At 38.3% G+C, this 23,574-nt stretch overlaps 1 protein-coding gene across 3 annotated transcripts; it reads right to left on the reverse strand.

The window, feature by feature from the left end:
* Positions 1-304: 304 nt before the first annotated feature.
* LOC128024301 (disabled homolog 1-like) lies at positions 305-23,066 on the reverse strand. Of its 3 annotated transcripts, none has more exons than XM_052610711.1 (15): positions 22,790-23,066; positions 18,350-18,629; positions 15,928-16,067; positions 14,745-14,843; positions 14,227-14,358; positions 14,018-14,137; positions 13,668-13,706; positions 7,996-8,061; positions 7,746-7,805; positions 6,661-6,717; positions 6,172-6,271; positions 4,255-4,797; positions 4,065-4,174; positions 3,855-3,958; positions 305-1,710 (listed from the first exon to the last, which is right to left on the reverse strand). In XM_052610711.1, the coding sequence occupies exons 2-15, from the start codon at positions 18,414-18,416 to the stop codon at positions 1,698-1,700; spliced, it is 1,650 nt and encodes a 549-aa protein (XP_052466671.1). In that variant the 5' UTR covers positions 18,417-18,629; positions 22,790-23,066; the 3' UTR covers positions 305-1,697. The 3 variants fall into 3 exon arrangements, with proteins under 3 accessions (XP_052466671.1, XP_052466670.1, XP_052466672.1); XM_052610710.1 differs by having other exon boundaries at positions 3,855-3,961; XM_052610712.1 differs by lacking the exons at positions 7,746-7,805; positions 7,996-8,061 and having other exon boundaries at positions 3,855-3,961.
* Between the last annotated feature and the right edge of the window lie 508 nt (positions 23,067-23,574).

A 23,574-nucleotide genomic window follows, 5' to 3' on the forward strand; every position in this document is an offset into this window, starting at 1 on the left:
AAAAGATTTCAGGTTTTATTTATTATAAATTGTATTTGTAGTTAAACATTTTAGTTAAATGTTGTATACCCTATAAGAAAATTATTACGACCTTATAAGAATATAAAACAATTATTTGCATTGATTTTAACCCTATTTGGAATTACTCATGAAATCGAGTAGTGCTTATGATTGAAGTGAATGTTTGTATTGATTTCAAGGTAACTTTCTCTCAAGCCATTGTCCACTAAAAAGTAGGCTATAATCATTTTTGCATTTCTGTTCAAAATTATTCTGTTCTCACAGAGTGAAATAATTGCACTAATTTTTCTCAGATAATTAATTTTATTGAGCATGTGCTGAATAGGTGTCATTTCTCAACTCGAGACTGAACATAAATACAGTTTGTTTTCCATCATTAACCAGTGCAACAGGAAATGTGCCCTATGTTGGAGGAAAGAAATATCCTTGGTTATTCAGTATATTGAATCCTCAAGCATATTTGGCAGAATCTATTATGTTAGATAAGATCTTAATACTTCCTTATCCTTTATATAAAAAAATAATAATGACATCAAGACATAAGTACATCTAACCAATGACAGAAATGTGACATTATTTGCTATTTCAGTTGATTTGCTCTTAGTCTTCTGGATTTCTCATCGATTTGTCTCTCTTTTTTTTTTAGTTGACAAAATAAGGCAAACTAAAATGCTTCATTACAGCGACTGATTCTTACTTAATAAGAAATAATAAAATTGCACTTTCTTTTTTTAAGATATATTCATGTGAGAAAATTACTACAATACAAAAAAGTTATATTTTTGTATACAAATTAACAAAGATATCCAGAAAGTAACTGTCTTTGAACTGCTTTATCTACAACACGTCTTGACGGTGTAAAGGTTGTAGCCCTTGGACCTGTTCTGATAGATTCACAGAGGAGGCAAAAATAATGATTAAACATCAAACCTGAACAGATACAGTTTATAGTATTGCTCATGAACTGCACTGAGCTTGCAACACTGTGACGCAAATATTATAAGAAAAGCTCTACAACAGAGATTTAAAATTCAACAAATACATTTTGTCATTCAAAAACATTGACAGTATCATAATACATACAGTACATTATTTGAACATTATTTAAAAATGATCCTTGTTAAATAATCATATGTCATTGTATAAAATCTAAAAGGGTATGTCTGTCATCAAGCTTTTTAAAAAAACAAAAAAAACAAAAAAAAACAAATAAGCCATGCAGATGGTCACTGAAAGTTTTTTTCTTTTCTTTAAGAAAAGGCTCATCACAATATAAACATTCAATACAGTTCCTTTCAGGAAAAGCAAAACAACATGATTTTAACCAATGTTTTTGGCTTCTCCAGACGAAGAACGCAACTACACAGCTTCACAGGTAATTGTGCATTAGAAATGCCAAGAGAAATCAATCCCAAAGTCCATCAAATGACCATCACGGTTCACTGGTCCAGTTTCTCATATTGTGACATTTTAATATTTAAAAAAACAAACAAACAAAAAAACTAGTAATGACTAGTTTTCAAGTCCATCGCAAACTAAAGGTGCACTTTTATTAAAATAGATTTTCCTTTCTATCAGTTATTAATATTTGTCAAATGTCCAACAGAGCTCACACAGCTTTAAGTCCCAGCTGTATCACTGTGATTTCTGGATTTCCTCAGTGCTCTTCTTTATGTTTAGGCATTCTTCCTAAGGATGAAATCATAAAAACAGTTTTAGTCAACAAAGAAATAGAGCTCTAAAATACTGCATTTTATAGACACAAGAAACAAAAGTGTGACATCTGTCATAAGCCTTGAAAAATCTGCCAGTTTTTCCATTTAGTAAGCTACTACTAAATATTGTAGAAACTTAATTCTCTGTAAAGTTGCTTTGCAACGATTTGTATCGTAAAAAGGGCTATACAAATAAACTTGAATTGAATTAAGCTTTAATTGAATTGATCCCTTTTTGCCAGCTGCAGTAAAATACTGTGAAATGAGAACTTAAGAACCAAATTAATATAATGCACTTGTTTTATGACATCACATCACAAAATGTTTCTGAACACCTCCTGAACTGTAGGTCTATGACATGGTCTTACCTTGCATGACGCCATTGTGGCATCATGTTGCTACCTATGATTGACTTTAAAGGGTTGGCTTCCTAAATACATTCAGATAAACCAACCACTTCCTCTTGTCTGGAACACTTCAGCTCTTGGTGACAAGTGATGGTTCTGGCTGGAGTATGCATATGCAATAATATCCATCCAATGTTACACATGCTGTTTCAAAGCTGGTCAACTACCATTTTTCTCATCAAAACATCTCAATGTAGGAGTGTAGCGCTCAGACTGAGCACAAGGTGAGAGACCAAGTAAATTACTTGATTGACCATATAGTCAGGAAACCCAGATTTTGCCACAGGGAGACCCGTGAATAGTCACCCTTTAATATTAGCGTGTCCTTATCTACTGACAAAGAAATACATTCACCTGCTCTTTTGGCTTAACAGATAGAAAGAAGGAGACAAGGCTGAGCAGAGGCCAACCCCAAAGTTCTATCGTGGTTGTGTTTGGGTACTAAATCTGGCCTTTCACCTTAAAGAAAGACTGGTAATGTCAGGGTTGGCAAGGGAGGAACTCAAGTGCAGACAGGAATCGGGTTACACAGAGGATTTATTATATACAAAAAGGGGAAAAACAAAACCCACGAGGGGGAAAACAAGGGCTAGGGTAGACACTAAATAATTTAACAAAAACTGAGTAGACAAGGTAAACAAGGACTCTAAACAGGAGAACACGAACTACAAATAAACACTCACTGCTAGACAAAAGACTTCTTAGAGGGGTTTCAAGGACAAGATATCTCAGGAGGCTGACAGGTAGGAACACATAAGTTGAACAATGAACCGACGCAAGACAGAGCACACTAGGAGATCTAAATAGGGGAACAATTAAGACACGACAGGTAGCACAGATAGCAATCACGACACGACTAGGATAACAAGGGGGACGGGGCAAGGGAACGAGACAACACAAGCACATGGCCCAAAGACAAGGCCATGTGCTTGTACACAAAACACGGGTCTGCAATGATCCTGCCTCAAGACTAGGAAAAATCAAGGACACGAGGGCAGAATCATGACAGGTAATGGCCATCAACAGCCCTGCCAATAGTCTGATAACTAACAGCTTTTTCCATTCTTCGTAACAGGTAAAGAGAGATAATATAAGTTAATGTCCTGTCTGGGACAGTGAGAAACGATTTAGGGTGTTTTGAAGGTCCTGCAAGCCCCCAGTGGGTATTCCCCATTTGATCTAATCTATGGACACTAACCCACAAGAGCTGCTCAGCATCCTTAGACAGGCTTTCGACGATGGACCTTCTAACATCCAGAAAAGAATTCTAACATGATGTGTCTGTGGGTGAGTATCAGCAACGACATAGAAACCCCAATGTGCCTAATAAGATGGGAGTGTGTAATCAAGGCTCTATAGACCAATTCTTCTGGGAATGCCGTGGGTTCTCAATCACCTGGTCTGGGCCAAGGGATGTTAGTGCCGGCATTTAATGCTCTACCATTACTACTGATGCCTGTTTCTGAAGCATACTGTATTTTGGAAAAACACTTGCAACCAGAACTTAACTGAGATGCAGCTTTAGGAGTATGCCAGGCTTCACTGAGCATCTGTGAATAATCTTTAGCAAAAGAAACAGAGAATAAAGACTGGAGCCAGGAAACCCCAACCGATAAGTTAAACTCTGCAAGATAGTGGCCCTCCAGGAGCAGAACTGGAAACCCCTGAAATACAATCCTGAAGAAAGAAGTGAGGAAGAGAGGAAACCAACCCAGAAGACATATCTCTTTGGATATCCAGCTGTGAAGAGTCTGGAAGGTTTATTTGAGCATCTGGTGGTGTCTCATCATCAGCGCCAAGAGTTTGAGCACAAGCCTGCTGTAAAATAGAGAATGGGATTATTGGTGAAAAACTCAAACAGACTTCAGCAATAGACAAATCACAGCCATGCTGGTAAACAGTTATGATACACAACCATTACCAAAACTACTGGTACATTGACTAAGCTGTGTTTTGCAGTCAGGAGCGATGACTCTATTAAGGAGGCAGCTGTTGGGGACATTGTTTCCTGCTCCGAACCAGGAGCAGAATCTATGGAAGGAGAATAAAAAAAAATTGGAATAATGCCTGTCACATGATAAACCTAAATTTATGTAGTGTGTTAAACTCACAAGAATCAGTTGGGTATGATGATATTGATGACTCTGAAGTCAATCTCAGCTGTGAAAGTTCAAGCTCACCACAGCAGTCCATTTCCTGTTTCCCATTGGACTGTGCAGCGTCATGTTTGCTTGTGCTAATGTGAACAGCTATTGTTTCCTCCTGGGGGTCCTTGTTTAAGGCGTGCTTAGATCCACTTTGCTGTACGGCAGTATCTACAAAGTGCTGAGGACTTATAATGTTTGATGAAGTCTCGGGAGGTTCACAGGAGTGGGGGCGCATGGCAGCTATGGGGACGATACCCTGAAGCACGGCGGCTGGAATTGGATGCGCCCCCATGCCAACTGTCTGGGCTGGTACGAACGCCCACTGCTGCTGGCCCGTGGCTGGAGAGTGGAAGAGGTTAGCCTGACCCCAGATCACAGGCTGACCTCCAGGAAGCATCTGAGCCACCTGCAATGGTCCCTGAACCCCAAAAGCCATTGGAGCAGCCTGGGTAGCAAACGATTGTTGGGTCCAGTGAGCAGCCTGGATAGCACCCATTGTCATATAACCTGAGAAACAAGAACAAACTTTGAGAGTGAGTTTTATTAATAACATTCATTTTAAAAAAATACATTAAAAATTTAACTTTTATAAAATATAAACTCTCAGGCAGTTGCTAGATCTGCTTACTTTTTGTCTCTTTTAGAAGAAAACAAACAACCCCATGTACTTATTCAATAAAGTGTTTAAATCAACAAAACAATAAAGCATCAGCAGGCCGAGACATTTCCCAGCAGCAATGATTTTATGAACTTCTTTACTTCCAAGATGGATACTATTAGAGATATAATTATTTACATTTATTAATTTAGCTGACACTTTTATCCAAAGCAACTTACAATTGCTATATATGTCAGCGATCGCATGCCTCTTGAGCAACTAGAGGGTTAAGTGTCTTGCTCAGGGACACATTGGTATCTCACAGTGGATTCAAACCCAGGTCTCTCACACCAAAGGCATGTGTCCTATTCCATCTAAGCTCCTAAAAGAGGTGCTTTCAGAAGTCATAGATCCTCTTCTGAATATCATTAATTAATGAATGTCATTTAGGATATGTAAAACCTTCAAACAAATCAGTTACAAATGATTTTATCATTCGATCGTGGTTGTATCTCTCTATTAGTGCTACTGGATCTTTGCACTGCATTCGACACTATGGACCACAACATTCTTTTGAATAGACTAGAAGATTATGTTTGCATTTGCATGGTTTAAATCATACTTATCTGACTGTAATCAACTCGTGGCAGTATTATATTGTTCACATGTGAAGTAAAGAGTACCACAAGGCTCAGTACTAAGATTGTTGCTTTTCACGCTTTACATGTTACCCTTGAGATATATCATCAGGAAACCGTTATACTGATGATACAGTACTCAGCTCTATATTTCTTTGTGGCCCAACGAAACATACCAAACCACAAAACTAACAGAATGCATAGCTGATATAAAAAACTGGATGTCTAGTAATTTCCTACTGATAAACTATGGAAAAAAACAAACAAACAAAAAAGGTGTTAATTATCGGACCAAAACTCTCTGCTTGTAATAACCTAGAACACTGTCTAAGACTTGATGGCTGCTCTGTCACTTCTTCGTCATCAGTTAGGAACCTAGGTGTGCTATTTGATTGCAAACTTTCCTTAGAAAGCCACGTTTCTAGCATTTGTAAAACTGCATTTTTCCATCTTGACTGCACAGACAGTATTGATAGAGAAATGAATGGAGCTGGACGATGACATCACTGAATCAACAATGAACTGACTGTTTTATATTGTCCTTTAGCATTATCAGCACACTTCTTTCCTATTTAACACTTGCTGATTTGACACAATCTGTATAGTATAAGGCACCGTATAAATAAAGGTGACTTGACTTGTTACCTGAGGGCACAGCCGGTGGGCTAAAATGGGTGAAGAGTTCTGGGCGGTGCTGACGTCGCCTTCTTCCAGGATCCAGTGCAGTAGCAGGCGACGCTGGCATCTGTCATGACATTGATATCATTTTGGATGTATGAGTCTACGAATAATTTACATTAATTTTCATAATTATATTTATAGATGCACCATTTGATCAGACATAAATTGGAACCGGAAGGCTTGTGCTTTAAACATGCATTTTTTTTTTTTTATGTGCATCTCTGTCTTATGTACAGACTAGTCTGTTTTTGCTTTAATTCTCGAAATAACACCATCTAATGTAAATCTAAATAACAATCAAAATGTATGTAGCATCTTTGTTTGGCTAAAGATATTGTTAGTTTCAGCACGTAAGAGCAAAACAACCAGATATCGGCAGCCAATATCGGAATCGGTTTGCATTAAAAGTGAGACAAACCACATGGGTGATTGTTCATCTTGAGGTTTACTTACAGAGAGGATGTCTGGGGGGGTTGCCATGTCACCGAAAATATCAAATTGGTTTATATTCTGCAAGACATCCAGAAAGATAAAGACTAATGTAATGCTGCAGTGGAAGGCATTCCTCAACAAAGAGTATTTGAACAAGATCACAGATTACTTTTTTTTTTCAGTGAACATGAGCAAAGCTCTGTGGAATAGTTAGTGAGGACATAATGATATATCAATGACACTAACAAGTGAAGGGAATCAGGCAACAAACATTAATAAAACAAAACAACAAGGTGGATCATAACTAAAATATTTGACCTTTTAACCAGAAACCAATGTGTATGCAAAACAAAAAACAAAGCCAACACAACAGTCATGTTCTATAGAAAAAACTAGTAAATGACACCAGAAGACTCAGGTGTTCATAGACTCAATGTTTGACATGTGTGAGCAAACATTGCAGCAGAGAGACTGATATTTATGTGAGTAATGCTCCAAGCACTCGATTGGCTCCGACTGAATGAACAGACAAGCAATAACACTCTGTGAAATGGACTGATAACAATCATTTAACATGGATTCATTCTGATGAAAACAATGCTGTGTTTTGACTTCTATAGATCTGTCGGGGGTTTGCAATGCATGCCGATCTTCAATGTCTTATTATTAATATTCTTTTATTTTTTTGTAAGGTTGTTATAAATAATAGGTAGACATAACTCTTTCTCAAAATCTCATAACATGTCATAACAGTGTTTGATTAACCCAATCCTAATTTCCATTGGTAAAAAAAATAAAAATAAACTACTGATGCATTGCAATTGTCAAATTAACATTTTCTAAACTCATGCAGTACACCCACACTAGAGGTGACCCCTCAAAACAAACCCCTGTGTGATTTTCCCAACATCTGTTTCCCTTATATAACATCACTGCATGCCTTAAATAATATTGAAAGATTTGTAACATGAACAACAACAAAGGAATATTTTCAATACACTGATCGATTTGCTATAGGATTCAACAAACTTTAAATTTCTAAATCAAGAAGGGGAAGAACACAGAGAGATTTGTCTGAAGGAGAATAGAGACGTGAGAGAACCTACAGTCATAAGATGGTGTTTTGGAACGTCATAGATCCCGTCTTTCTGATGACTTGTGGGGACCTAAAAATTATAGCTTAAGTTAACAACATAAGACCCTTTCTTTATATGACTCCATATTGTCGGTATTTAAATCGAGGACAGTTTTTATAAACTCACAGATTACTGCACATTTTAAATGTTTAATATGGGGAGATTATGTTATAGGAAAACTAGACATGTGGGCGAAAAGGGGCGTGGCTCAAGGAAGTACCTGGTAAATGCTCTCCTCTGATTGGTGGAAACGGACGGGCTCGTGTCCAGCTTCAAACACAATGTACTACAAGGAGTTAGGAAAGAAAATGAGAAAAGCCCCTATGGAACCAATCAGACAGCTGCAACACTGAGAACATTCAATGCTGAATATTGTGTATCTTTATCCAGAACAGTGAGAATGTACTCGGTTCCTAATGTAACCTCGGTTCCCTGAAATATAGGAACGCGTACTGCGTTGAAGACGCTTATGGGAAAAACTCCTTTTTTCTACTGAACTGAAGCCTTATTCAATCACGCAGTGAAACTGCAAGGCCATTGGTTCATGCAGTGTTATTTAAACAAACCAATGGCTAGGCAGCTGTCCTGCTTGAACCTATGGCAGCGAAGCCCGCCAAAGTCCGCCAAAATGGGCGGGGGATCTGGCTATATATTTCCCACTTCGCCACAGGAATTCAGGTTACTTCAACTGAAACGACGACTGAGTCGTGCAGCCTTTTAGCATGGCAAGGAACGCAGTACTCGTTCCCGTATTTCAGGGAACCGAGGTTACGTTAGTAACAGAGTACATTCCCTTTCAATACTTCACTCGTACTGTGTCGAAGACGCTTATGGGAACCCAGTTCAATCACACCATGCTAAGAAAGGGGGACGACCAACGCTATCATACTTGATCTGCGATACCAAGATATGACAATAGCAACTAGGATCAGAATAAGCTCAATGAGGTTACGTCTGGCCTAGCCTGATCATCCCATGCTCGTATCGCCTCAGTACCAAAGGAACCGAGTGCATACGAGCAGGGGCGTAGCAAGCTTTTCAAAAGTGCGGGGGATGGATGTGGTTTGTTTATAAACAAAAATGATGAATACATTGACAGAGGGGTACAAAATGCAAGGCTTAAAGTTCTCTGGCACTGTGCGGGATTTCCGGCTTGCAGCGTTTGGCTGGGAAAAAAAAATAATCCTACATTAAAAAAAAATAAAAAATAAAAAATCAGAAAAGGGGAGAAAAAAACGCCCACACAAAGCTTTTTCTCTGGTGGTATAAATAATGTAACAATTTACTGTTTTTAAACTTTAAAATAATATACACTTTTCTTTCATAGTTCTTCAACAGGTATGCAAACAATAGCTGCTGAACAATATCCCAATAATAGCAATTAGCATTAGTCTAAAAAACGAAATATAATACCGAAAACACTCGACATGTCAACAAAACGATTAACAGAACATCTTCTCAAACACATATCAAGCTTATTTAAAAACCACGAAAACATAAACACTCATTCAAAGTACCTGGAAAAGGGAGATGTAAATAACCATATCCATAAGTTCCCGCCTCCTCAACAAGAGATGACCAATAACATGCCAAGAGAGGCGGGACTTAAGGCAGAGCAGCCAATCATCAGCCGGTCACACTCAAAGCCGGTGTCATGTTTGAGAGGGAGGGGGAGGAGGCAGCCGCGGCGAGCGCAGACACAGAGCGGCCAGAGAAACGGAGGAGCGACTGTAGTAAGGCGTTTGTGCAAAACTGCGGGAAAACTGCAGAAAACGTGCGGGTGTCGAACCCTCTCACCGGGAAAAGTGTGGGTGTTAAAACCCCCACATCCCCCACAGGTGCGACGCCCCTGCATACGAGCACTTACATCACTTCAAAGAAAGCAGCATTACTAAGAATGCTGCTTTCTTTGAAGTGATGTAAGTGTAAATTAACACTGATATCGCTGCATGCATGCAGTTGCCATAGATGGTGTTTAACTCTAACCTGAGCGATTTTCAGCACTATAATCACAGAGCTACAGAATATGTGGAAAAGAGGGTCATTTATGGATGAAGGATGAAGGAAACTGCATCTCTGGTCCCTGACCCGCCTGATTACTTGGGGAATTAGAGGAACCGGAGGAAAAGCATATATAAGACGGTTGGGCCAGTCCTGGGACAATGCATCCTCGATCTTGGAAAAATATGTTGGGCAATGAGAGTTGTCTTTTGAGGCAAAGATGTCTATTTCCGCTTTGCCAAAAACGTCCCATATCTTCGGAACTGTCTGCTGGTGGAGCCTCCACTCTTCTGAGGAGACTCTGCTTCTTGACAGCATATCCGCACCCTTGTTCAGTTTGCCCGGTAGATGCACTGCTCTCAGGGATCCCAAGTTGCTCTGGGTCCATTCCAGCAGTCGCGACGTTAGTCTGAAGAGACGCGTCGATGACAGCTCACCTTGGTGATTTATGTAAGACACCACTGTCATGCTGTCTGATCTGACCAGCATGTGGTGGCTCTTTAGGTCTGACAGGAAGCTATGGCAGGCTCGTTGAACTGCAATCATCTCGAGGCAGTTGATGTGAAGCCTGCTCTCCTCTTTCGACCATCGGCCAAAAGCGGGTTTCCCTTCACACAGTACGCCCCAACCTTTGTTGGACGCATCTGTGGAGATCACTTTCCTTCTGCAAACCATGCCAAGCGGGGCATCCCGTTCCATCCATTGCACGTTCCTCCAAGGGGTCAGGGCTGAAATGCAGTCCTGACTCACCTCGATATTCAGGCATCCGTTACACCACGCATGAGGTGGAACACGCGGTTTCAGCCAATATTGGAGGGGGCGCATACGTAGCAGCCCGAGCTCCAGCAACGGCGATGCTGCTGCCATAAGGCCCAGCAACTTCTGGAATGTTTTTAGGGGATGAGAAGCACCTATTTTGAAAGAGGCCTCAAGTCGCTGTAGAGCCGTGGTGTGCTCCTTCACCATTGTTGCCCTCATCGTAACTGAGTCTAAAAACGATATGCGTTGGCTGGGGGACAGCGAACTCTTGGCAAAATTTACCCTGAGCCCCAGGCATTCCAGATGGCTGAGGAGAAAAGTTCTGTAACTAGATACCTCCCCCTCTGACTGAGCTAGAACTAGCCAGTCGTCGAAGTAATTGAGAATGCGGATTCCCTTCTGCCTGAGAGGGGAGAGAGCCGCATCCATGCACTTTGTAAATGTGTGAGGCGCCAGAGACAGTCCAAAGGGGAGGATCTTGTATTGGTAAGCCACACCCTCGAAGGCAAATCTCAAGAACGGCCTGTGACGGTGGGCTATCTGGATGTGAAAGTAAGTATCTTTTAGATCCAGTGAAAAGAACCAATCCCCTGAGCGTATTTGTGAGAGGATTTGTTTCAGCATGATCATTCTGAAGCGCCGTTTCATGAGGGCATGGTTCAGATGTCAGCCCGCCATCCTTCTTGGGAAATAGAAAGTAACGGCTGTAAAACCCTAAGTCGCGGTGCACTGGTGAACAAATTCTATAGTGGTGACCACCCTGCGAAAGCGTGGTGGTCGTCGTGCGAACTGAAGGGAATAGCCGTGTTTTATTATTCCCATGACCCAATCTGATACCCCGGGGCAGTTTGGGGGTTGGTCCAGCTGCAGCGAGACTTAGCCCCCTCCTCTTTCTGGCCTGTAGATCAGGATGACGGCGGCGGCGCAGGGTCCAGCACTACCTTGGGCCGTGGTCCCATGCGTTTAGGGAACTGAAACCATCTTGTGGCCGAGTGAGAACGGTGTCGAGGCTCGGATTTCACAGGCTGGGCAACGGCGGTAGCAGCGAGCGCATGTTTGGGAGGCTGACGAGTCGGCACCTGTCTGGGGCGACTGGCAGCGGCAGATGAAGCCAGTTTTGGCAGGAAGTGTCGCATCGCCTGGGATGACTTCTGTGCCTCCGTGAAGCATTCAGCGAACCCTTCAATCGCTGGACCGAAGAGGCCATTGGGGGAGATAGGCGCATCCAGGAACTGGGCTCTGTCAGCATCCTTGATCTCCGTGAGGTTAAGCCACAAGTGGCGCTCCAGGATGACCAGGTTAGCCATCGAGCGCCCTATGGCCTGGGCAGTGCTCTTGGTAGCACGCAGTGCCAAGTCCGTTGCACTTCTCAGCTCCCTGAGCGTGGCGACATCCTGGCCAGACTAATCAGTGGCGGCGAGAAGTTTGGCCTAGAAGACAAGTCAATCGAGGTGAGGGCAGATGAAGATGAAGTACGCAAGCGGGGTTCAGTTAACATCGAGGGGTCTCTTTTAGAGAAATTTGCTCTTTCAATTTCTCTCTCGCCGGATGGTCGCAGGGAAGCGATGTATCTGCAGTGAGGACCGGCAGTCACGTTCCAGTGCAAGGCGTGTCAGCGGCGAGCAGTTCAGTGGAGATCAGCGAAGCGATGTCGTCGCTGAAGGAGAAGAAATCTGAATTCCTGTGGTGAAGCGGGCAATATATAGCCAGATCCCCCGCCCATTTTGGCGGGCTTCGCTGCCATAGGTTTGTGCAGCACTGCTGCCTAGCCATTGGTCTGTTTTAATAACACTGCATGAACCAATGGCCTTGCAGTTTCACTGCATGATTGAATAAGGCTTCAGTTCAGGAGAAAAAAGGAGTTTTTCCCATAAGCGTCTTCGACACAGTACGAGTGAAGTACTGAAAGGGAACCCTAGATTGACCCTTTTTGTTTCCACAGAAAATCAGCAATGTTATCTCATTCATTTCTCAGTTGTTAGTTGATTAACTGGCAAGGATATTTTTACTCTTAGGTCTGGTGCTTCTAAAAAAAAAAAGACTTATCTCAAAGTTATCTCAAAAAAGTATCCAATTTCAGAAAAGATGCTAATATGCCAAAGTCTGCAATCAAAAGTCTCAAAATAAATCAATATTTACTAAAAATCAAACGATCAGAGATATCATTTTCAATATATTTTATTTCTTCAGACTTGGGGAGAAATCTATCTGCAAATATAATGCCATTCAATAGTTTGAGGTCAGTAAGATTTTTAATGTTTTTCATATTTTTTTTAATGTTTTCTACTTTAATACTTCTAAATAACAAACAGTTAAAAAGAACAGGATTTATTCAGGATTATATCTTTTTTTGACTATACACTGCTGTTTGTTTAAAAGTTTGGGGTCTACTTTTTTTAAATGAAATTATTACTTTTATTCAGCAAGGATATGTTAGATTTTTTTTTAAGTAATAATAAAGACTTATATTCTAATTTACATTTTTATTCAATGCTGTTCTTATTAACCTTTTATTCAGCAAAGAACCCTAAGAAAAGTATCACAGCTCCCAAAAACTTAAGCAGCACAACGGTTTCCAATATTGATAATAAATCATCATATCGGAATGATTTCTGACGATCATGTGACACTGAAGACTGGAAGAATGATGCTGAAAATACAGCGGTGCATCATAAACTCCACTTTACAATATAGAACAGTAATTTTAAAATGTAATAGTATTTCACAATATTACGTTTATTTTATAACATAAATGCAGCCTTGATAAGCACTAGACCCTTCCTGAAAAATCTTAAAAAATCTTTCTGCTCCCAAACGTTTGAATGCTAGTGTACATACAGTACAGGATTCTGGTTGGAGATGAATCTGGATGTTAAACTGATGGTTAAAGTTGTCTGTATTCAGTGTGAGCGAGAGAGCACTGGGTTCAGCATATAAGAGTACATCCAGTACACAAAACATGACTGCAGATCAACACACTGGCAGTGACTGAATGCTGAACAGAAGTCCTGTGAGCATCGACTGCTAAAATATCAACACTTAAATGGAGGAGTTAAATCCTAATAAAATCAAGTAGAGAGTGTTGGTTCTTGGTAAAATCAGCTTAAGTAAATGAGACTGACAAACTCTCACCTGATACACCGGATCATCAGTTTCATCCTCCAGAATCGTCTGTGTCAGCCATTAAGGGAATATATTTAAAGAGAACACCAAAAGAATCATGAATCCGAGACTCGTGAACCACTCGTACGTTTGAAAACAGAAAACCTCTTCTTACTACAGCTATGAAACTAAATAAGTCTACTTTCCAAAGACGTCAGGATAGTTAAGTTTTACAGCATTGATTATCAGTGATTTCTACTTCATGAGAGATATTTATATGCTCTGTCATGATACATGTGGACAGTAGAAATGCACGCAGAATTTTACCCTAAAAAGTCACTGGCCAGTTATTTCCTAAAGAAACTCTTGCTGGATGTTACCTGATAGACGGCTTGTTCACAGTGCTTGTCCTTCTGAGCCTTTTCCTGTGACTCCTCCCTCTTTTTGATGTCATAGACGAGGGTGAAAAGGTCACGCAGGTCCAGTATAACTGGCTCTGCCTACGAGAAGATAATTGAGGTTGAAGAAAAATAGCGCCAGCTTTAACTGGCATGAGAACAGTGTGAATTTAGGAATATTAAACACTAACCGAATGACTAGTCTTGATTGCCACAAATTTGTGGTTGCCTTTTTTTCCGCACACGTAGCCGAAGGCGCGATGGTCCCTTGTGTCTTTGGCAATGTAGGAGATCTCATGTACAGAGTGGTGGCTCTGTAAGACCTGAGGATCACATCATGTGTGTTCAAATCAGTCACAAAAAATATAAAAATAAATCATTTTATAAAAGTGTGCTTATACTTGAATTTTGGACAGTGTCTGTTTACACTAAGTGCATATAGCCATTCTTGTTGGCAAAGTCTGTTATAAAAAAAATAATAATTAAAAAAAAGTTTATTGCAACTTTTCATCTTTTCATGGACTTTTTAACATACTAAGTGTTCAAGTAAAATTTTATAATATATATAATATTCAAATAATATGATATTTCAGGTGAAACCTTTTTGCATTTTTACATTTTACCACCAGAGCAGTGTTATGCAACACAACCACGAGGATCACAGTTAAACATGTTTAGGCTTTACACTAATAAAGGAGGATCCTCTTACCCCTGATCTCTCATCATAAATCTTGATTCCTCCAAAAGACACGGTCAAGAAGATTCTCTGTTTGTGCTTCCCCTTGGAGCGGGCTGAAGCAGCAATGCCCTGCAGCAGGAAACACATGAGGATGAGAGGAAGTAAAAGCAAGTGAACAAAAGCAAGGTACAATCTCGCTTTATTAGCAATGTGCCAGCATAGTTTGCATAGAGTGCAACACTTCTGAAAATCTGAATCTACATTTACATGCACTAATCATGAACCATGCATATTTTGTCCCGATTGTTGTAATTCAAGATCCTGTTTCAAATTCCACATCAAAAGTTATTTTCTATAACTAATGGACTTTTACTTAACTGCTTCCTTATGTACTTCAAATGCAACAGAGGAAAAATATGTTCAATTTATACCTTTAAGAGAAATATAATGAATATTTCATCCTCTTCATGCATGAGGTGTCTTTCCTTAGTTTGCATTTATATTTATTCATTCACCATGTGTGGGTCACAAAACCAGTCTTAAAGGGATAGTACACCAAAAAATTAAAAAAAACTGTGGTTCAAATGGTTGGTATTTATTTTCCTACAATGGAAGTCAATGGGAACCACCAACTGTTTGGTTACCAGCCAACTTCAAAATATCTTCTTTTATGTTCAACATAAGAAAGCAACTCATACAGGTTTGGAATGACATGAGGGTGAGGAAATGATGATGGTTTTCATTTTGGGGTGAAATATCCTTTTAGATCCCTGTGGTATATTTGTAGCTTAAAAAAAAAACACAGTATGGGTCAAAATTATAAATTTTCCTTGTATGCCAAAAATCATTGGGATATTAATTAAAGATCTTGTTCCATGAAGATATTTAGGAAGTTTCCTACCATAAATATATTAAAATTTAATTTTTGATTAGTAATATGCATTGCTAAGAACTTCATTTGGACAACTTTAAAGATGATTTTTTTGCACCCGCAGATTCCAGATTTTCAAATATTGTTAGATCCTAACAAACCACACATCAATGGAAAGATTATTTATTCAGCTTTCAGATGATGTATAAATCTCAGAAGAGAAACTGAACCATATGGCTGGTTTTGTGCTCCAGGGTCACATATGTTTTTTTTTTTTATCCAAAGTGACTTACGAATGCAGAACACTAGCACACAGCTCGCTGCTCTTCGAGGACTTGTTACCTTCAGCTTCATCATGGAGTCCTGACACAGTTTGTCTCCGCGTGTGGCCTTCACATCATCAATCCCGATCAGCTTGGCCTTGTAGCGGACGCCGTCGCCTCTGAAGCGCTGAATCAGGGCCTGCTCGCTGCGATCCCCACCTGCACAAACACCACAGACACGCAAACATCACCTCGTCATTAACCCTTACACAAGGTCACTGTATGGTAAGAGTTACAAAACACAGCACAGCAATTCCACAGTTCATGAATATAAATTAAATATAAAATGATCAGAGCAATAAGAGAAAACCTTTTTCTATATCTTCGTCCTCTAAACTGTCATTAGTGGTACTTGCTATGGTTTCAGTGCTTTACATAAATGGAGCATCGTATCATAATTTTTAATGAGCCAAAAAGAATACACGTCACCCCTCTGTTTATCAATTTGCACAAAGTCACTTTTAGGGACTTTTAAATTAAATGTTCCTTCTGGTGGAATGACCTCCCCAACTCAATCCGAGCAGCTGAGACCTTAGCCATCTTCAAGAATCTCTATAAGACCTCTAACGCTAGCTTGTGCTATTCTTTTTCTATTCTATCTGTTTTCTTTTTATTAATTATATTAATTAAAAGCCCTTGTTAGGTGTACTGTGTTAAGCTAACTGAGACTTGTTATAGCAAGTATATATCATTGCTCTTTTTGTTGTTTTTGATTGCTTCCATTGTCCTCATTTGTAAGTCGCGTTGGATAAAAGCATCTGCTAAATGAATACATGTAAATCTAAGTATATATTTCTATTTTATTCTCTAAATTTGTGCAGCACTGCAACTAAAACCCATCAATTGAACGTAAGCTAGAACAGACAGGTCAATGTCATGAAGAAATGCAAAGGTCATATCTCAGAAAACATGACCTATTTTAAATGAATTAAATCATTATCTGTGTAAAAAAAAAAAAGGAATCAGATTTATTATTAAGTTTTAACTGTGATCTGGTTTGAAACATGAAACTGCTCTGCTGAAAGCCGTTCTTCGCTCAATATTTTGGTCTGTTCTCACGTGACAGCGTGAGTCTTTTGGAAGCGTTGAAATGAAAGCAGCAACATTTAATAATGCATTATTAAAACCAAAAGTTGTATCTGCTAAAACTATTTAATAGACCTGAGCTGATATTAACAATGGACAGTTAATAGTTTATTAATAGATAATGCTAACAAAGATTCATAAATAAATGTCTTGCTCATTGTTACTTAATATTAACTAATGTATTAACTAAATGTTAACCAATAAGACTTATTGTCAAATGTGTTTTCAGAATATAGCGTTGTGTGTCTGAGGTTTTTGACAAATTAGGTATTTTATCACAAATGCAGTCAGTGACCTTGCATGCAAATAAATGTCCATTTTTTCAATCAATCAATCAGTGGAAGATTGTGGATATTGTGATCTGCTCAGGATGAAGAGGTCACTAACTGACCATGGTCTACATCTGGACTGCTTGCATAAATACATATTAATTAGTTCCATAAATAAATATTAATTCATGATAACGGATTCAATCCACTTGGGTCCAGATTTAGACCAAAATCCATTAACTGGTGCTTTAGTAAGTATGTGGAGCTTTATTTTAGAATTATAATAACTTATTTATTTATATAGATTTTTAAAAGTCACATATATATGTATATATATGAAGTGTTTTACAGAAAATACATAAATGTCTGTAAAAAATAAAAGAACCAAATAGAATAATTGTATGGATTTTCTTAGCACTGAAAAGAGCAATGTGGATATTCGGCCTAATATCTTGTTTGTGATCGTGATTTATAGGGAACTAAATTAATAACTATATTTGTGTATTGTATATTGTATATCTTTTTAAAACATATGATGGTGTGAAAACCATCTGCTTTTTTATAATGTGCTTCATATTTTATGGTAATAAAATAAAAAATGACTTTTTCCCAAGTAGATTTTATTATTTTATTTTTTTAGGTGGATTGCAGTCAAGTTTTCAGTTCTGCAATCACACGTTTCATCAAGTGTTAATATGATAAGTTTCTCAGTGTGCTTAACGGTGAGTACGTATTGCCAGTATTTCTAAAATGGTAATTAAAAAAGAAGATAATTCCTGATATGATATATCATCAAGGACAAGAGATCCTATGATGATTATTGAAATATGGTCAGAAAAACTAGAAAACTTAATAAACGATTGCCTTGATTGTGAAAGCACATAATGAATATAATGAAAGTTAATGGAGTAAACTCTGATTGTTGCAATTAAACAAACTCTTAATGCATGCAATATTACACATATGTTGCTTAGTTATATAAAAGCACATCGCCAAGTCTCCTCCTTCTGTATTTCTGTAGTGAGATTCAGACTGCTTGGATGTTTCTCAGCACCTTCAGCTAAAACTAAACTGTTGTGAACTGACCTGGTCTTCTGGACTCCTTCCGGACACTGACTCTGACGTGGGCTTGAAGTTCTGCCTCTGCTGACATCCTCCCGTGTCTCTGTTCCTCTCAGGAGCATGTGGATGATGGTTATCCTGCAGGATCTCTAGTCTTTAAAGCGTCCCAGTCATCTGAGACGTGCGTCCAGTATTCAAACCCAGTTAGCGAGATCCTCTGTATTTGTTCTGTGTATTCCTGTCCCTCTGGTAGTTTTGCAGCTGATGCAGTAGCATTATTATTTATCAGTGCTCGGCTGAGACACTGAGGAGAGAGACAGAAATAAACGAGAGGTGCTGATCACAGACTGTACATTACACATGCAGTCAAATCAACTAATGAACAGCTGAAGATGTTCTGAAATGAAGAATATTATTTTCTACTCTTCAGTGACTTCTGTGCTTCTGCTGGTGAAGTCATGCATCATTAATAAGCAACCTTTCATTAGAAAGAAGTGATGAAGGATATGAAAGACACTGCCTGTGATCAGACTCCTGATCAAAAAATCACAAATGAAAGGAAAAGGCCTGCATTGTGACTCTGGAACAATGTGCTTGTATTATGACCATGCCTGTGTCTGACAAAAGCCTGATTTAATGTGATGAATGAACTTCTGTTTAACTAGGTCACCACACGCTCAATCTGCATCTCATCTGGGGCGGAGCGGAGAAGCAATGCATCGCTCATGTTCAGGCATACCAACAGCTATATTAACAGATATTAAAAACTGGCCGTGTGTTTTTCATGTTTTTTTAAGCTACTAATAAGAATATTACAATTGATTGCAATTCTTGAAATTGAATTGTCCAGATGTAACGTAGTGGGTGAGATACCTTTAACAACAATACACCCATTAACATTAAAACATATATCTGTATCACAAGTTGATCCTTTAAGTTTCAACTTAGTTTTGACTAGTAAACATGCAATTTCAGTTCGTAAGAATTGCAAAGCACTTGGTTTCCCCTTTTTGACAGGTCATAATTACATTTAATTAGTAATATCTGAATTACGCTAGTATATATTGAGTTGCAGATATCAACATATTCTTTGTCAGGATTCTGGACTATTCTGTGTCATGTTTAGCCCTCGGTTATGTTCCTGTTTTTCCTTATTTGGTCATGTTCCTGTCCTAGTTTAGTTAATTAGTCATTATGCACATGTACCCCTGAGTCTCCTGTGTTCCTGTCTGTCTGTATTAACCCTTTCAGTGTTGGATTAAAAGACTTTTGTGAGTTTACGCCTTTTCTTACCTTTTGGCTATTATACTATTGTAGTTATCACTTACAAATATTATCAAAATAATGGATTCTAGTCAGAAATTCATATTAATGATATGCAACATAACAGATAACGTAACTCTTTAATTTTATAGGCTATTACTATTCGCAAAATAATAAATATATAGCTGCAATTATGTTTAAGAAGGAGACATTAACAGTACTGAAATTAAACATGTGAAGAGCCAAAACTTTGCAAACTTTTCAGTTTGTGTTTATTGCATTATTTTAGTGTTGTGTGTCATCCTGATGGTGTCTGTCTTCGTGTATGACACTATTTAATGTCATGTTTTCTGGACAGGCCACTTCTGATAAACTCATGAAAACTCTTGTAGTCTCATGTGCTTGGCTTCATGAAGTATCCCTCTTTTAGCCAATATTATACGCATATACGCAATTTAGTCAACACATCGTTTCAGCCCTAAAAGAAACCCAAGCAGAACAATTCCCTTACGATAAAGAAGTATATTCAAGTGTGCTATTAGTATACTTCTTTTAAACTAAAAATTGGAAAGTATGCTTTTAGTTTATGCTCTTTATGTACTCCTCAGAAATATACTTAATGTGACATTTAAGTATACCTGACATATACTTACAAAGAGTCTAAATATATTTGAGTTATACTCCTAGAATCTGTGTTTTCATTATTATACGGTAGAGGGCGCTAGTACACATCTTCTGCACAGAATTTCCAAAAAAAACAAGTGAAGAAGAAAAAAAGAAACACCAGATACTAACACATATAATCTAACACGATCATCTGACATGAAACAGCATCAAAACTGTAACGTTATGGGATGAAATGTCGACTGATGAAGAAGTTATAATTACAGGCAGGCTTTGGGGTGTTGATCGACTATATTTTGATTATCATTCTGAATCCAATTCATAGTCTTTTTTCAGCATTTTGTTCAAAATTGTATTTCTTTATTTTCTATGAAACACATTAAAGTGTTTAAAAAAAGAATACATGAAGCTAGAATAAAATGTTTTTGTTTACAAGCAGATACCCTGTTCTTTCTTTGGAAGTTTTGTATGTTCAGATATTCATACAACAAAATATATACACATTAAAACCTAAATAGGGACATAGTAGTATACTTAAAGTATGATGTAACGTTCACTTAAAGAAAACTTATGAGTATATTAGCAGTAAAAAAAATACTAAACTAGTAGTTTACTGAGGCTATACTTCAAAGTGTAAAGTATTTAATTAACTATCAGTATACCTATAAGTTCACTATTAGTATAATTGCAGTATAAACTACAAACAGAGGTAAACTAGTTGTGTAATAAAGTTTGCTACTGTTATACTTAAAGTATACTTTTATAAACTAGAAAGTGGGCCAATTTAGTCTCAAGGAGTATTGAAACAAACACTTACAACACTGATATTTGTGTACTTGCTATATAAAGTATACTTAAAAATATAGGCTACTTGAACTTTACTTAAGTATACTTTTAGAAAATAAACTGGAAGTATACTACTTTTTGGTAAGGGTTCCTTTGTAAAAACAATTTTTCATTGTTAGTTCATCCATCAAGTTCATTAGTTCATTGTCATTCAACAAGGTATTTTATGTTTCAGCCTCAAACGAAGTTAAGTTTAGAATATAAGCTGAGTAGTTTACGATTGTAGCTCTGTCTAACTTGGTTTCTTTTGGAATCCCGAACTTACTTACTATCACTATCTGTGGTTTAAACTTCTAAAATATAACTGAATTCTCACCATATATCTGATATTATCTATCAAACTAATGTGACACCATTCACTTTTTAATCTAAACTGCTAGCATAGAGCATTAGATTTCAGTTAGCCTGTTAGCTTGTCATTCACACCTAACTTTCTCTTGCTCTATTTCTTTCCTCTTTCTCGCTCTGTTTTTCATGAGTTCATCAAACAACTGTGGTTAGTTGGAATCATTCAACAATCCCGGAGAGTTAATGGCTTCACGAAAGAGAGCGGGAGGTGGCTGCTTGATAAAGACCCATCTCTTTAACCTGGCATAAACATATTACACAGTCACATTTCAATAATTGAATCTTATAGTTAGGCTGCATTAATTAGGTCCCCCGGAACTGGGAACACTTCCCATAACACCCATTGTATTTGTTATATCATAAGAAGAATGGCATTTACGCTAACATTATTCCAAGGTCACAGTAGCCAAACAGATCCAGTGTGTATCCCCTTACAGTTCCCCTTTGAAGACCTTGACGACCATCGGCACAAGTCCACAAGAAGAAATGGCCACAGGAGAAATGGCCCCCTGAGACTGGTTTCTCCCAAGGTTTTTTCTCCATTTCTGCGGCCGATGGAGTATTACTTGCTTAGTTTTGGACACAATTTCTGGCAATATTGTTGATTTGATTGCACAGACACTATTGGAAGAGGGCTCATCTGAGCTGGACGATTACATCACATAATCAACAATAAACTGACTTTAACTGATAAACGGACTGTTAACTACTATCATCAGCACACGTTTTTCCTGTTTAAGACTGTAAAGCTGATTTGACACAATCTGTATTGTATAAAGCATGATAAATAAAGGTGAATTGATTTGACTATACTATTTTGTCTATTATTTAAGCATCAGTTGTACCAATGCCCATCGAAAACATGTTCAAATGAAGCTCATCTGTTTTCATGCGAGTCTGATAAGATCCCAGTCCCCATCACCAAAAGCCAAGAGTCTGTCTTGCATACAAGCCAAAATTCAAAAATCATCCACGACTAAAATATAAAGAAACCAAACTAAAGAAAGAACATTAAGATTTTTTTTTTTCAATGAGTTGGCAGTAAGTCTTCACAAAACGGTTTAATTATTTATAAGTGACTAATTTAAAATATCACACATCATCTGATGTTTCCAGGTCACTTTGTACATATCAAACAGCAAACACAAAACCAAAGATTGGTGTATAGTTCCCATTGGCTATATTTGCAGCTAATTCATAGATGAAGAAAACATATATAGACTAATCTTGAGGATTCTGTCAAATTAATAACTCGCTTTAGATGGAATAGTAAGTATGACTGCACTTCGCTCAAATAAAGAGTTTATATATTAGAAGATTATGCATTTGAAGTTGATTCATTTTTATTTACACTATCGCTTCACACCTGTAACAGCTACTCACCTCGCGCCAAACCTCGCGCTTACTTCCAATGCATCGCTTTTATCCCAAACATTGTCGTGTCCAGCAGCTGTCATGGTCAAAGCATGAGTGCAATCCAGTTTCAGCATTCAGCGCATCTGCGTGTTAAATGAAGTCTGATCCAGTACAAGCATGTGCCAAAGTCCCCCAAAAACACTCGATCGCAATGGAGCACGAAATAAATCAAATGTTTGTTCTCCACCAGAATCATATGAAGAGAAATGAGGCGATGGGGCGGGAGGAGAGAGACCCCCGTGACAGAATCATACAAATGCACAGAGGATAATGCGCAGATGAGTGAAGGGGGATGGGAGGGGATTAAAAGCACCCTCACATGCATAAAACACATGCCCAATCAGTTCATTTATATGCTTTCTGTGTTGTATGTAATTGTGTAATATAGTTGCACAGTGTATAAACTGCTAGGATAATGTTTAGTTTGTTGTCCATCCTAAAATTGGTAGGAGATGCAGACAGTGGTCAGTGAAGCATCCTTCTACATCTGGCTGGCTGTAGTTAATAGCATTTTAAGACCCACATTAAAGAGCAGATCAGATGCCTAATCTTATATGCATACAGTACATGCATATCTTGTTCTCACATATGTTTATCTCAGTGTAATCAATTTAATCTGTATTTTATGTTTCAATAAAAAGACTAGGGCTTCATTGAGTTCACAATGATTGGTCACTTCTATTGAAATATTTGCAATGGCTGTCACAATGTATGTCTGATCAAGGTTTTTTCTTTTTTTATAAAGCAGGCAC

The sequence above is a fragment of the Carassius gibelio genome, chromosome A2 (genome assembly GCF_023724105.1).
Source record: "Carassius gibelio isolate Cgi1373 ecotype wild population from Czech Republic chromosome A2, carGib1.2-hapl.c, whole genome shotgun sequence".
Taxonomy (NCBI): Eukaryota; Metazoa; Chordata; class Actinopteri; order Cypriniformes; family Cyprinidae; genus Carassius; species Carassius gibelio.

Excerpts from the sequence above, each read along its gene's own strand:
- LOC128024301 (XM_052610710.1), bottom strand. The coding sequence starts at position 18,416 with ATGTCAGCAGAGGCAGAACTTCAAGCCCACGTCAGAGTCAGTGTCCGG. Across the intron at positions 14,844-15,927 it reads ACTCCATGATGAAGCTGAAG|GGCATTGCTGCTTCAGCCCG; the intron begins GTAACAAGTCCT and ends TTCCTGCTGCAG. Across the intron at positions 4,798-6,171 it reads CCCACCGGCTGTGCCCTCAG|GTTATATGACAATGGGTGCT; the intron begins GTAACAAGTCAA and ends CTTGTTTCTCAG.